Source organism: Doryrhamphus excisus, linkage group LG3, assembly GCF_037039965.1.
Source record: "Doryrhamphus excisus strain RoL-2023G ecotype Guam linkage group LG3, RoL_Dexc_Guam_v1.1, whole genome shotgun sequence".
NCBI lineage: Eukaryota > Metazoa > Chordata > Actinopteri > Syngnathiformes > Syngnathidae > Doryrhamphus > Doryrhamphus excisus.
Genome location: NC_136359.1, coordinates 6,403,668 through 6,417,301, shown reverse-complemented (window position 1 = coordinate 6,417,301; position 13,634 = coordinate 6,403,668). Strand labels below are relative to the sequence as shown.

At 38.7% G+C, this 13,634-nt stretch overlaps 1 protein-coding gene across 5 annotated transcripts in view; it reads right to left on the bottom strand.

The window, feature by feature from the left end:
• slc4a4a (solute carrier family 4 member 4a) overlaps nt 1-13,634 on the bottom strand; it is a 51,200-nt gene that overhangs the window by 8,934 nt on the left and 28,632 nt on the right. For 3 of the 5 annotated variants that reach the window (XM_058069740.2, XM_058069741.2, XM_058069742.2), the window contains 18 exons: nt 12,397-12,473; nt 10,165-10,322; nt 9,109-9,196; nt 8,830-8,984; nt 7,055-7,165; nt 6,715-6,889; nt 6,505-6,638; nt 6,163-6,437; nt 5,295-5,365; nt 4,993-5,178; nt 4,796-4,909; nt 4,570-4,731; nt 3,444-3,622; nt 3,072-3,144; nt 2,001-2,069; nt 1,763-1,936; nt 1,533-1,685; nt 1,292-1,385 (listed from right to left, as the gene is read on the bottom strand). In XM_058069740.2, coding sequence (XP_057925723.2) covers nt 1,292-1,385; nt 1,533-1,685; nt 1,763-1,936; nt 2,001-2,069; nt 3,072-3,144; nt 3,444-3,622; nt 4,570-4,731; nt 4,796-4,909; nt 4,993-5,178; nt 5,295-5,365; nt 6,163-6,437; nt 6,505-6,638; nt 6,715-6,889; nt 7,055-7,165; nt 8,830-8,984; nt 9,109-9,196; nt 10,165-10,322; nt 12,397-12,473 — 2,448 coding nt within the window. The remainder of the gene's footprint in view (nt 1-1,291; nt 1,386-1,532; nt 1,686-1,762; nt 1,937-2,000; nt 2,070-3,071; nt 3,145-3,443; nt 3,623-4,569; nt 4,732-4,795; nt 4,910-4,992; nt 5,179-5,294; nt 5,366-6,162; nt 6,438-6,504; nt 6,639-6,714; nt 6,890-7,054; nt 7,166-8,829; nt 8,985-9,108; nt 9,197-10,164; nt 10,323-12,396; nt 12,474-13,634) is intronic. The other 2 variants (XM_058069739.2, XM_058069743.2) reach the window with 1 other exon arrangement.

Genomic DNA, 13,634 nt, shown 5'->3' with positions numbered 1-13,634 from the left:
TGGTTCTCATATTATGACTTTTTAAAAAATATATATTTTGTGCCTAATATTTCAACTCAATGCTAGTAAAATGATATTCTTTTTTCTCAGGATATATTTTTATTCTTGTAAAAATGTGACTTTTTTCTGGATTGCATCCAACTTTTTTCTTCATGTTTTGACTTTATTCTCGTAAAATTATGGGTTGTTTTTTTCATTTGTTACAAAATTTTTATTACAAATTTTCTTCTTGTGTATATATTTTTTCTCACAATATTATAACCTCATTCCCATATTATTTAGACTTTATTCCCATAATGTTAGAACTTTTTCAGCAACATAATTTTCCAAAAATTACAACTGTTTTGTTTATAATGTAATATTACAACTTTAAAAATATTTTTCAAAATTATATTTGTCATAATTTTAATATATATTATAAAAAATGTACTTTTTCTGGGTTTCATGTTTTGACTTTATTCTCATATTCCCATTATATTACAACTTTTTCAGCAACATAATTTTCCAAGAATTACAACTTTATGTTTTGTTCATAATGTAATATTACGACTTTTAAAATATATTTAAATTTAATGCTACTTTTTCTCATTAGATGACATCTTTTTTTCTCTTAATATTTTGACCTCATTCTGTAAAATGACAATTTTTTTTGACTTTCAACTTTTCTGTAAATGTGCCTTCCAAATGTGCCTTAATATTCTAACGTTTTCCAAAGCCTAATTTTCAAAAAATTGCAAAAGTCTGTTGTAAATTTGAGAGAGAAAAAAACCTTTTTATTCTCAAAATCTTTTTTTTTATGTGGCGCTAAATACTCCGTCGTAGCATTCTGCTTTTAATGATTATAATTAATTCATGCATTTTCTACCGCTTACTCTCACAAGAGTCATGGGGGTGCTGGAGCCTATCCCAGACAACCATTCCCACTCATTCATTATTATAATAATTGTAATTATTTGTATTATTTCAGCTGAAACTTGGGAGATAATAAGTTACAACTAGCAGTTTTGCCCCCCCACCCCCCAATGACTCCAGTTGTTAGCTAATGGCGTCATACGAAGACGTGAGGGAAATTCCGTATGAAGAAAACCACACCACCATTCCACTGTAAAAGCATGCAAATAGCAACAATGAAGGAAATAGCAAAATGAATGTTCAGGCTGAGGTGAGGTGAAGGAGAAGCAAACTGAAGCAAAGAAAAGAAACAGATGTTAGGAGCGACAATCAAAAGAAGGAGGAGGAAGAGCGAGCGGTCGTTAGCATGCGTGGTCGCCGGTCTTGGAGGTCTACTCACGGTCTGAGGCCTTGTCACCTAAGAAGGGTTCCTGTTCCATCATGTCCATGGGGATTTTAAGGCTGGGGACATTCTCATTGTAAGGATAGTCTGACTGTTGGAGAGACCAGACACACGTCCTCAGACCACACCTTAACCTGATGTCACACGGTCGAGCCGGCTAGCTCGGTGTCCGCCCAAGGACCATTCAAACCTGCTCTGCGAGACACGGGGGATAAAAAGACAATGCTGTGACACTCACATCCTCGGCGTCGCTGTCGATGCTGCTGCGTTTCTTCTTCTCGTCCTCCTTTTTCTTCTTGTCCTTCTCAGGGATGACGTCATCTAGGAAGCCGAGGTCGTGCTGCGTGAACATGTAGTCCATGGCCTTCCTCACGGCCACCAGCGCCAGGATCTGCCCGACAGCAAAAAATTTTCACTTGGTGATGTTCTCCACCGGCCGACGCACGGGTTCGTAACGGCCCGCTGTACCATGACGGGGAAGATGATGGCAGCCACGGTGGACTTGAGGATCCAAAGCAGGGCCAGGCAGAGCACCTGGATGAAGGTGAACAGGTGCACCTTCCTCAGGGGAACGTGTCGCAGATAAATCAGGTCGGGTTGATGCTTGGCCGGCATCAACAGCAGCTTCAGGCGGTCCATGAACTACAAACAAGGAGAGGATTGTCATCCAGCGCCGATGTTATTTGCCCGATAAAGAAGCACCTACCTGCACTCCGTTGAGAGAGGCCACCCCCATGTAGAGGAAGACTCCATACAGCACCGGCATGGGGATGAACTGACACATACAGTACACGTTTACTCATGTCAACATTACGTAACGTTACATAACATAACAGTACTACTGTCATTTTTTATTATTATTCACTTGTTATATTATTAATATTGGCTTTTTGGACAAAAACTCTCAATCCAACTCTCAATTTCCAATACAGAGAGCGGTATGTGTAACGTGACATATCTCCTTTTTTTAATATAGGCTTTCATATTCAGGGGAAAAAATCTGATACTGATATCTACCTATATCACATTTTTATGCTAATATCGTCCCAATTAGTATATTAATCATTTGTATATTATTTTATTTGTATTTGTGATTGTTATTCAAACATGAATTACTAATGGTACTGAAATATTACATATACTCATGTCCCATATTCACTGTTTGTCCAGCCTACAGTTATGATATTATTATTAATAATCAGGTAAGGATTCATACTTTTAAAAGTATTAAACATATGATTTAAAAGTATTAAAAGTATACACATAGCTTTTAAAATGTTATATGTATATTTTATATATATATTATATTATTTTTATTATTTAATTCAAATATGACAGCTAATATCTATTATTATCATTCATAAAAGCAATACAAATTCATATTTTTATTATTTCTGTTGTATATTATTTGTCATTAATTATTACTAATACTTTTTATTTTATATGCATATTTTTATTGTTTTGTATATAATTTATTTAATTTTTTTATTAAAATAAAAAAAACAGTATTTTTATAAAAAATACTGGTATATATATACCGGTAATTTCCACTATTTTTTACATGAATTTGTAAATATATATGCGGGTGTTTTTATTAATAGTGGTATTAAAAACAATCTCTAGTATTGAATTCCCTTAAACTTAAATGTACCCAAATAAATATAAGCGTATTTATTATGGAGATATTTCATTTAGTAGAGTTTCCAAAGTTGTTATGCAGCAAAGTTGTTATGCAACAGTCGTAATAATCATAATCAACCATAATGTGCATTCTTACCTTTAAAATGGGAGCCATGAAGACAGACAGTCCAGTGAGCATGAACACACACACGCCCGTCACCCTCTGCTCTCTGCAACGACACACATACGTACACGGCATGGATTATGAATCATCATAAATCATCACGATCGTAACGCAGCCGACTCGAATTGTTTGGTTGCATTCTATCCTCTGCAGGACGTCCCGAGTGGATGTTTATGTTAGTTCAGCTTGCAGCTGTCCCAACGACGGCACTGCTGCCAAACACGTATGAAACCAGAGAGCAAAAAAAAAAAACACCCCCACAGGAGGAAAATGACTGATCATGAAAATGACTGAGGAATCATGACTGATTGAATGAAGTGTTAAGGTTCAGGGACGCGTCCTTACCTGACACCCAGGAACTTGGGCTGCTCCCCGGGAGCCGACGTCTCAGTCTCCATCTTCAAGCTGTCAATGTGAGCGATGGAGATGACGGTGGCCGCCACGTACCACGGCAGACCCATGAAGGAGCACACCACCATGAGGACCGCCACCCAGAACAGATCCAGGTGGTAGCCCGCCCCTTTCTGGCACACACACAAGGTCACAGCTCATTCAGAGTGAAGGTCAAAGGGGATTTATTCATTATTATGCTATCGTTACATGGCAGGTATCTGGGACGATTGAAATAACGTTGTTCATCATACAGTACAGTAGTACTAGTCCATTTTTACTTCATATTAGATTTCATATTTGACCCAAATAAAGTATATAAATAAATACACTAAAACGAAAATCAATGAGTTGGAAATTCAAATAATTTATACATTTTAATAAATGAATTGGATTACATTATTAATTTATATTATTATATTAGACAAGGTATGTATATTTTTATTTGACATTTCACATATACATCTACATATAAAAATATTACATTATTTTGTGAATATTTTTAATAATAAATATGTTTAGACACAATAAATTAAAAAATATAATACAAAGAAAATAAATATTAAAAATACTTACTACATAAATGGAAATGTATATGATATAATATGGGAATGAATATAACATACAACAATATTCAATTATATACATACTCTAATTAATAAAAATGATGATAGAAATTTATATTTAGTCATACATATACTATATAAATTCATGTCGAATTCTAAAGAATATAAATCTATAACATATGAAAAGTATATAGAGTCATATGAGTGATGATTTGTATGATTTGATTTTAATATCATTGTGTGAATTTCATTGTCATGTCGTTGTATTTTCCAATATCATTTTTGTTTTTTGAGTTTTTAACGGACTGGTTGGCGTTGCGTTCGGAGCTCACTGAGCAAATAAGCGCAGAAGGAGAGCTCGCGTAAATCAGATTGGTCCCGACACGATGTAACTCATATTGCATGGACACGCCAGAGCAGGAGCCAACATTTGCCAAGTTCCCTCACGGCCGTGAAACATGTCTCACTGTCATGAGAGGAGCGGAGAGAACTATTTACGTCCACACTTCACTCGCCTTCAGTTTGTGCTCCTTCCTGTTGACGATGACGGCTGTGATCTGCTGGTCCATGAAGATCAGGATGGTGACCAGCAGGGCGGGCAGGCCCGAGGCCAAGTACACCCACCAGGGATTCCCACCGAACGGGGGCACAAACCAGCCTCGCAGGGGGCTGGTCGGCTAAGGAGGAATGACCAGAATATCAAACTTGAGACGTGTTTGCGTGTTCCTTGAAGAAAATCACCTTGAATTCAGTTGGCACGATGAGTTTGGGCGTGTCCACGCCGACCAGCACGTCCACGCCGCAGAAGATAAGAATGGTCAGGATGATGGCGAAGTCGCTGATGAGTTTCCTGACCTGCGAGGCGGGAAGACAGACATTGGTCGGGTTGTGCGAGGATGACACAGCAGTAGCGGCGCTGCGATGCCCGGGGTTCTCACGGTGGTGGGGAAGAAGGGGCTGAACTTGAACTTCTTCAGGGCCATGGAGCAGCTGTAGGTGCCGAAGAAGAGGATGAAGGACATGAGCGTGATGTCCGGGACAAAGTCGCACGCCTTGCCCACCAGCTCGCCCTTGTACTTCAAGCACTCGGATCTAGTGAGCGACGACCACGTGGCGTTCATGGGCTGGGCGGAGGAAGCAAAGGACAGCCTTGTAGTGGACGCGCTTTATCAGCCTCTGCATGCGCTTTAAAATATACACTCCGCTCATCCCAGCGCAGAATGTTGTCCAGCTGACTCACCAGATCCGTGTTGTTCCAGAACCAGATGGAGGTTCCTTCTAAGGGGTCGCCGCTGAAGTCCGAGTTGTTTTCTGTGCCCAAACAACAGCAAACATGTCCACTGTTAGCACGCAATACTTGCTAAGGTTGCCGTGACCCATCATCACAGAATAACAGTTAGGACAAAGCATTGATGCTCAAACTGCGGTGCGGATACCACCGGTGGTATGCAGGTGCCATCCAGTGCTACGCAGGAAAGAAATTACAAAAAACTTTGTTATATTTCAGCTTTTGACTTAGTATTTTACATGGTAGTTATATAATTTAGATCATAATTATTTTGATTTATCAAGTATTATATAGTATATAATATTATAAAATATATACAAAATTATTTTATTTTATTTTATTTTATTTTATTTTATTTTATTTTATTTTATTTTATTTTATTTTAGTCAGATTATCATCAGTACTGATAATTATCAGTAATTGTAATTATGATACATATCATAATTATTTGATGGTATTGGCATAAAAATGCAATATCAGTATCAGAATTTTTTTCTGAACATGATGACCAATATTTTAAAAATTGCTGCATCAACACATATGTCTTCATTCCACCACAGGAGATATGTCATGTTACACATATCGGTATCAGCATTTTCAAATGTTATGGTATTTCTTAGAATACTTGGACTTGATTGTTAAAATTTGTGCGGTATTTTCATAATAATTCATCTTATACGGGTTAATTTAATTTATGTCCTAATATTTGCGGTTGCAAACATTCGAGTTCCCTTGCTGAGCTCCATGACAGCATCCAACAACCAAGATGGTTCCGTAAAGACGGACAGGGCGTAACGGCGTGTAGACAAACACGTCTCACCGAGGACGGTGGGCGCCATGCAGAGGCAGTCGTACTGCGTGACGCGCTCCATCCGGAAGTCTGAGTTGATGGGGAAGTGGTGAGCCAGCTTGATCATCTTCTTGAAGGCGTCGTAGATGAAGATGAAACTGATGAGGCAAGAGAAGCCCTCCTCCGTGAAGCGGGTGAAGTACTTGACCAGGAAGCTGGCGTCGGTGGCCACCAGGACCAGGCAGAAGAACGCTGACCACAGGCCGATCCACAGACGGAACTCCAGGTAGTCAAAGTTGTTGTCTCTGGTTGATAGTCGAGGTTAGTTTAGACGTTCACAAACCATTCCGGTAGGAATATTTCTGTACTGACTTGCTGAAGTTGAAGAGCAGCCGTTCGAAGACGAGAACGGGCCCGGTGCTGCTGAGGATGGTGAGCGGCTGGCCTGCCAGCAGACAGAAGACGCCGCCAGCAATGGCGGTTCCCAGGAAGCTCTCCAGCACGCCCTTTAAAAACACAAAAAAAAAACATACCGAGTCAGCGGAGAACCCAAAACCAAGCCTGAATGGCGCGTCCACCGACCTGCATGTTCTCTGTGGCGTCCCCCAGCAGGCCCCCGAAGGTGATGGCGTTGGTCACGGTACCCAGGTAAATAAACAAAATGGCCGACAGGGCCTGGATGTGGAAGGCGTCGGTGATGTCGCTCAGAAAGAAAGGCGCTTTTCTCTTGATGTCCAGCAGGAGGCCGCCGCAAAACCTAAAAGAGTTTTCTTAACATATGAAATCCGTTTTGGAAATCCAAGGAAATTTTGCTGGAATGGGTGCAGATTCTTGGCGATCTAGAAAGCTTTCTGTGCAGGTTATGGTGTGTAGCTGCTCTATAGGAGTCCACAAATTTAAATCACGAGGAATGTTTTCCCACCTTCCCGTCTTCTCCAGCTCCTCCCCAGCAGCGTGTCCGCCTCCTCCGTGACCTCCATCATGAGGCGCGTCGCCGTTCATCTGAGAGTCTCCGCCCGCGTACATGTTTTTCCTAAAATACACATATCATTTTTAACTTCTTCATGAAATGATATCGAAAAATCATTACTAATAGTCATACTCATACTTAATACTAATGGTCATACGAATACTCATTACTAATGGTCATACTAATACTCATTACTAATGGTCATACTAATACTCATTACTAATGTTCATACTAATACTCAATACTAATGGTCATAGTCATACTCATTACTAATGGTCATACTAATACTCATTACTAATGGTCATACTAATACTCAATACTAATGGTCATAGTCATACTCATTACTAATGGTCATACTAATACTCATTACTAATGGTCATACTAATACTCATAACTAAATATACGCTTTTTTTGGTCAAGTGTTTAATTTTACATATGCAATATTTTTATTATATATACGTATATGTATATATATAATTTATTTTTATTCAATATTTCAGTCAATATTTGATTTTGTGTATTCAAAAAATATTTAAGATTTTTAAAGATTTTTAAAATTTTAAAACTTAACAGTTGACACAAGTATGTGTTTATGTTGGTCATTTAACGACTTTTTATGACTTTACCTATTTTCTCTCCTAACATCGCTACTTCACCAAACAGAAAAGAAATTGGAATATGTGATTTTATGTGAGTTTTATGTGAGAAAATAAATGGTCGTAAGTATGATGTGTGAGGCTGAATTGTACAACAATAAAATTTTATTTTATTATGATTATTTTTTAATTCAGGCATTTTTTGATTTGCTAAGTTTTGAAACCTTTCATGAGGCGGCGTCACCATCTGTCACCATTTGAAGACTTTATTGTCATGGTGGCCCAAATACTCCTTCATAGAATTTGACACGGCCATAAAGGCATTGATTAATGTAATACTGTATTTGGGTTCCTTTAATAAGTTGCATTCAAGGTTGAAAATATGAGTTACAACTCCTTCCTTTCATCATGTCGCCAGATAAAGCGTGTTACGGCGAACCTCTGTGTCATTAAGGGTTGTTAATAAACAACCAGAAGGCTAATTTACAAGCCGAAGTCCTTGTAGAAGTCAGATAAGATCACATTCATTCATGAGCAGACCGATCAGTGACTTACAACCTCTAATAACTGACCAATCAGGGGCATGGGTCCAGCAGGTGGCGCTGTTCGTCTTTCATGACTAATACATTCATTAATTTTCTACCGCTTTTTCCTCACGAGGGTCGCGGGGGGGGGGTCTTCAAGCAAGAGGCGAGGTATACCCTGGACTGGTGGCCAGCCAATCACAGGGCACATATAGACAAACAACCATTCACACTCACATTCATACCTATGGACAATTTGGAGTGGCCAATTAACCTAGCATGTTTTTGGAATGTGGGAGGAAACCGGAGTACCCGGAGAAAACCCACATATGCACGGGGAGAACATGCAAACTCCACACAGAGATGGCCGAGGGTGGGAATTGAACCCTGGTCTCCTAGCTGACCGCCGTGCCGCCCATGACTAATACAGACCAAAACTAAATGTATGATAATCCTTGAGAACTATCGCTTACGTCTATTGGGGTTTTATTTTTCCCGATTGGCCAAGGGCGCAGTTATGACTGAGGCCTATCAATTCTGCCTGGCAACAAGAATCCCAGAAGTTTCATCAATCTTCTCGTTTGACTTTCATGCGCATCCTACATACCTTTTGTCAGAGGACGGCAGCGTCTTGGGAGGCTCTATCCTGATGGCGGGGTCCCACTCGCCAGGGGGGAGCACAATCACCTCATCCAAGAACTCGTCGATGCCGGCCAGCAGGTCCTGGCGGCTTCTGGCCTTGTAGGCGATGTCATGGAAGACCTGCAAGAAGAAGCAGTAGCTGCACTTGAAGTCTCTGAGGATAATGTGAGGTCACTAAACGGCCGGCTGCGATTACAGCATTTCATGTATACGTAGTGTCGTTTTATTTATTGGTTGCGTTCACCTCGTCAGACATGAGTGTAGCGATGGCTCGTCCAATCTCGTGGTACGACTTGGCTTTACCTTTGGGTCCAAGCAGGATAAATAAAAACCTGCAATTGGAAAACATCACCAATGTAAATATGCATTCAATTACATTGCAAGTGGATGTAATTATACAGTATACAACTAGTGATCAGCACTAATACTTTGGCCAGCTACATCAACATGAAACAACTTTTCTTTACGCTCAGCTCAAAGCAGCTGTGTTATTCACAAATGAGTGCACACGCACACATTGTGTGTGTGTGTGTGTGTGTGTGCTTTTAAGACATTCCTCAACTGTGTTGTTATGACACAAAGCAAACATGCTGTGGTCGCTTAGTAACCACACACTTGTAGCGCACGTTTCACAATGTAAGTTATATGGACAACGTATATTTGTCATGTAGTGTTATGTTATGGAGATCAAATGCAGTGTTTTATTTTTACAAATCACCATGATTAAGGATTATTTCATTTCATGCGAGGTTCCATGCAGGAACATGCTTTTTATAGCGTTAGCCAGTGTAATGTTTTGAATGATACGGGTTGTGCATATATGACATATTGCTTAGCATATTATTTCAGCCCCCAAAAAATTTAATTTCATTTCATTTTGCTGCAGGAATGTGGTTTTTACAACATCAGCCAGTGCAATGTTATGAATCAGTGGGGATGTGCACATATTATATATTTTATTTTATTTTATTTTATTTTATTTTATTTTATTTTATTTTATTTTATTTTATTTTATTTTATTTTATTTTATTTTATTTTATTTTATTTTATTCCTTCAATTGCGGAAATAAAATGCTAAGCGATTTATGTAATGTATACACTACCCTATATATTGCTTAGCATTTAATTTCAGAAAAAAATAATTGAATTGAATTTGTGTAATATGTAATGAATGCACGACCCCATTCAAGTATAATGAAATTATTTTAAAGCACATTATTTGAGCATTTTCTGCAGACACATTTAATGTGCACTAAAACCCCCTTTTGACTATTTTTGTGACATCGATGCGTGAGCTGACCTTGTGGGAACAGGAACCTCGGTCAAGGCTCCTAACATGACGGCCTGCTGCAGACGTACAAAAGCCACAAAGGGAGCGTCCAGGAAGTCCACCTCGCCCACCAGCACGTTGGAGGCCTCAGCGTCTCTGGGCAATTTCTTCATGAACTTGTTCCTCAGCTGCAAAAGGAGGGTAGATGTTCATCAACTGCTGCTACATCATACGGGACAATCCCCTTTGGGTGGAAATGACTGACTTTCACCTGCTTTTACTGCCAATAAGTTAAGAATGAACATTGTTTGTAGTTAGCATGCTAAATTGATTATTAGCATAGTATTTATATATGGGACTTGGCATCTATTAGGGATACATGTACATTGCACTTTTATAAAATCATTTTGGAAAATCCCACAAATACTTTTTTAAAATTAAACCAAATAATTATTCATATTATTTGTTATGTTTTGTGATAAAATGCAGTCCAGTCATTAAAAATAATGTAAAATAAAGTACAAAAGTAAATAATAATATATATTACTCATTCTGGTACAACTGTACCAGCATTTGTTTTTTAGATATATTGATAATTAAAATAAAATTTAATTAAATAAAAAAATCATTAAATAAATACATTAATAAAAAAAAATTAATTAAATTAACAGGCAAACACAATCATGCTGACAAATGCGTGGTTCTTAATTCAAATCAAATATGTATTAGTTTTTTCTTGTACAACGGGCATGTTTTTTTCGACAAATACATAACAATACGTAAAAATGTAATCAATACTATGCTGCTTGTTTATTGGTAGCAACAGTTAATCATAATGACTTGATCTCATAAAAAGATCATTTGAGAATGATTGAAGTATTGGGGTTATATGTAAACACTTTATGACATTTCCATCCAACGCAAGAAGCAATTAACCAACAATAAAAGAAGGCTGTGGTGTTGTTAACATTATTATTTGATATTATTATATTGCCAAAAAGATCACAGCAGGAGATTGTAATATTGTAATAATATCAACTGGCCAACTGCATATGACAATAAATGGAATATGAACATGATGACATCGCCGTCGTGGTCATGTCCATATCCAGGCAGATCAATGGCATAAAGCCGTGCACTTGCTCAGGATTGGCTCCACACAGATCCAGTCAGAGGCGGTTGAGCCGTCTTGGCAAAAGGTTTGCCGCTAAATGATTGGGTTGAGAGGTTACACCTGCTTAAGACCGACCATTGACCTGTACGCCATCGCCACTAATCCGCGCCGCAACTGCCGCCTCTCGTACAACTCTCCAAAAGCTTCTTTCCTGGATCGGAACTACCTTGATTACCTGACACAATTATTACCTCTGCCAAGTGCCAGGAAGTAGCTTAGTTAGTCGTCCACGTTTGCTTGTTTTCTTCTTCCTTCACTCGTTCCTATGCCGCTTTACATACTAGTACTTTTCTAAAAATAATAATAATAAGACTCTTACTGAGAAATATATGGCTTTTTCACAATAATAAACAACTGTTTTATCAAAATTATTCAACTTTTATTTACAAAAAATAAGACTTTTACAAGAAAATATGCAACCTTTTTCACAACTACTTTTCTAGAAAATATATGACCTTTTCCCAATGATTAAGTCTTGAAATTTTTATGTACAATTTATTTTTAATATATTTAAATCTGCAACTTTCATTCATTCATTCATTCATTTTCTACCGCTTTTTCCTCACGAGGGTCGCGGGGGATGCTGGAGCCTATCCCAGCCGTCTTCAGGCGAGAGGCGGGGTACACCCTGGACTGGTCACCAGCCAATCACAGGGCACATATAGACAAACAACCATTCACACTCACATTCATACCTATGGACAATTTGGAGTCGCCAATTAACCTAGCCTAGCATGTTTTTGGAATGTACCCGGAGAAAACCCATGCATGCACGGGGAGAACATGCAAACTCCACACAGAGATGGCCGAGGGTGGAATTGAATGCTGGTCTCCGAGCCATCAGGTCTGCGAGCTAACCACTCGACCACCGAAATCTGCAACTTCTTTCTTAAAAATATACTACTATTATAACTGCTTCTCTAGAAAATATAATGTAATTTAACGTGTTCTTTGAATTGTATGAATTTTTAAGTACATTTTTCCGCCAAAATATAGAATCCCCCCCCAAAATACGAATTTTTTTCTGGAAAATCTACCACCCCCCCACCAACCCCACCCCGATTTGATTGACTGGCAGTGACACTGACCTGGTCTTTCTCCGGCTTGTCAGAAATGTCGTTGAGGCTGCTGGAGGTCAGGTTGCGGTGGGTGGTGGTGGGGCTGTCTGTTCAAAAACACAGCGACCTTGAAGAAAAGGACCTGGGAGGACCTCCGTCAGGATGGAGGGAGGATGGGAAAGAACACCAACAGAACCCCCAAAACACCACAAAGAACCCAGCAAAGCTTGAACTATTTGTCTCTGTTCCATGATATTTGTTGCCAAATTAGACATCAATCTAGCATCGTTAGCGGTCATGTGTGATCCACTTAGAGCCTCGTCTGTGATTGACGCTCACGCTGCTGACTGTCCATGTTTGACAATCTGTCCTGTCCTCAGAGACGGAACTGCACACTCGTACCACTCACATGTCACATGTCACATGTCAGGTGTGTCATCAGTGCATTATGGGTAATAACAGTGTGTCAGTATGATGCAGCCTCAAAGAAGACCTTCTTTTACCCTTTAGCTGCCGGGATGCACCACGTGAACGGGTTAATGGCTCAATACATTCCAACTATTCCACATCTACACAGGTTAAAAACATCGACAAGGACAGGTTAGGAATGCTCAACGACTGTTACCTTCATTGGCCACAACACACACTTGCACAATCGAATCAACAATCGATAAACAAACTAATCAAACAAACAATAACACTAAGTAACCACCAACAAGTGAATAACTGACTACATTAACTACATTAAGAAAACTAACCAACTGACCAAAAATGACCCCCAATTAAGTACATTCTAATTAAAGTAATAAAGTAAATAAACATTGTATTAACATCAGTTATGTACGTATTTTGCCAAATACTGCTAGCTAATTAATTTCAAGCTAACCAAAATGATGACCAATTAACCAACCCACTAGCTAGTTTATATACTAGCTTACGTACAGGCTAACTAGCTTACTAACTTACTACAAAGTAATATTATGACCAATTAATACAACTCACTAACTGCCCATTAAGTAAATAACAAATTACCATAGAAAGAAATTAACTCACAACTAACTAAAACAAGTAATGCCAAGCTAACAAATTGACTAAGTGATGATGTCATTAATCAACCAAAGAAATGATGAGTTAACCAGCTAACTAACCAAAATAACAACCAGCCAAATAAACACCAGCGATGTATTTTCAACCCTGCTAGCAAGCTAAATAACCAACACTCTAGCTCGCTAGCTCGCGAGCTTACTAAGTTAGATAATGACCATTTA